The sequence below is a fragment of the Mandrillus leucophaeus genome, unplaced genomic scaffold (genome assembly GCF_000951045.1).
Source record: "Mandrillus leucophaeus isolate KB7577 unplaced genomic scaffold, Mleu.le_1.0 Scaffold816, whole genome shotgun sequence".
NCBI lineage: Eukaryota > Metazoa > Chordata > Mammalia > Primates > Cercopithecidae > Mandrillus > Mandrillus leucophaeus.
The window spans coordinates 1,241,421-1,242,854 of record NW_012108875.1 but is presented as its reverse complement, the minus strand read 5'-3'; the positions used below and the strand labels follow the sequence as shown (position 1 = coordinate 1,242,854).

The window sequence follows — 1,434 nt, the reverse complement described above, 5'->3', positions numbered from 1 at the left end:
CTGTGGTCAGTAGTGGATGAGGATAAAAACAGTGCACCAGGCCAAGCTTATTGGAAAGGCTGAGTTTAGTTATTCTGGGATAGCGAGGTAACAGGATTAAAGGGATTAAGGAAATCACCTCAAACAGCTGAGGAGGGGGTAAAAAAACACTGGTTCTATTTGTTTTCTTCCTAGGCCCCAAACAGATACACTGGGGCCGTGTGGCTGGGCGCGAAACTAAAGGCCCTTCGGGGGGCACAGTGGAATGGCCAAGGGTCAGGAACTGGAGGAAAGTGGGGAGGGGGAAGGAGTAGAAAGCGGGCTCGAGACTCTGGATGAAAAGGAGCCTTCTCTGGAAAACAAATAGGTGGACTGAGTTGACACGTTAAAAACAAAACGCCTGGGAGGAGTTTCGGAGATCTTTGAAAATCTAAGGAGTACTTTTTAATACCAAATCTTCCAGCGCTGAATGTTGACTCGGCGGTTCAGCTACCAGGGTTGAAATGTATTTGTTTCCTGCTGGGGATCCCTGTAACCATTTATTTTTAATAGGATCATCGAGATTTCCGAAGGGTTTTCGTTTTGTAAATATTTCAGCTAGGCTCAAATGTCTTCCCGCCCCAGTGCACAAAGGTAAAAGTGCCCCGTTTTTGGTCGGTTTCAGCGGCCGCGCCTTTCCAGCCCCGCCTCGCGTGGCTGCGGCAGCAGACATTTTCAGCAGACGCTCACTGCGATCAACAAGTGCGCGGCGGCGGGCTCTGCGCCTTAGCTACCGTGTGCCTGCTCCCGGGAGACGCTCCTAGAAGACAAGCCGCTTTCTGCTCCGAGTTTCAGTTGAGACTATTGGAAGCTAGTGTATGGTGGATCGCCAGTAGTTAAAAGGAAACCATTTCAGATTATGCTTGCCTCCCCCCAGGTCCCACCTCGTCCCTAGGATGGGATCTCAGTTGTAAAACCGAGTGTTGGTCCCCTCCCCAACCCGCAAAAAAGTTTCAGGGCCGCAAAATTATCAGGACTCCATCATGTTGGTTATAAAATTTATTGATCTCTCATTTAGGAAGTAAGAGTAAAAGCTTGAAAAACCTGAAACAAAGTAGCCCCTCCCCACTACCCAAACGAAATCTGAACACATTAGCGCGACGAAATATCAAACAGATCACGGCAGAAATCACCAACTCAACATGACTGGACAGAAGCTGTCCCGCGGCCAGGGGCGGCGAGGCGGGAGACACACGCACACCTGGCTATAAATTAACATTGGCTTTAGCTGCCGCGCCGCTTGGAGCGGTCAGCGCCCCCAAAAAACCACGAGAAAAACAGATGCGACACGACTGGGGGCGTAGGCGTTGCAGTTCTCCAACTAGCCTCACCCGATACTATGTTTCTCCCATTCACTCCTTGGCTAACTGCAAACTAACAAGACAACATTTTCAAATGTAACAGAATAACCCAGGA

At 49.7% G+C, this 1,434-nt stretch overlaps 1 protein-coding gene across 1 annotated transcript in view; it reads right to left on the bottom strand.

Annotated features, from left to right (window-relative positions):
• Positions 1-1,242: 1,242 nt before the first annotated feature.
• SOX3 (SRY (sex determining region Y)-box 3) overlaps positions 1,243-1,434 on the bottom strand; it is a 1,823-nt gene continuing 1,631 nt past the window's right edge. Inside the window, exon 2 of the mRNA XM_011967895.1 lies at positions 1,243-1,392. Coding sequence (XP_011823285.1) covers positions 1,243-1,392 — 150 coding nt within the window. The remainder of the gene's footprint in view (positions 1,393-1,434) is intronic.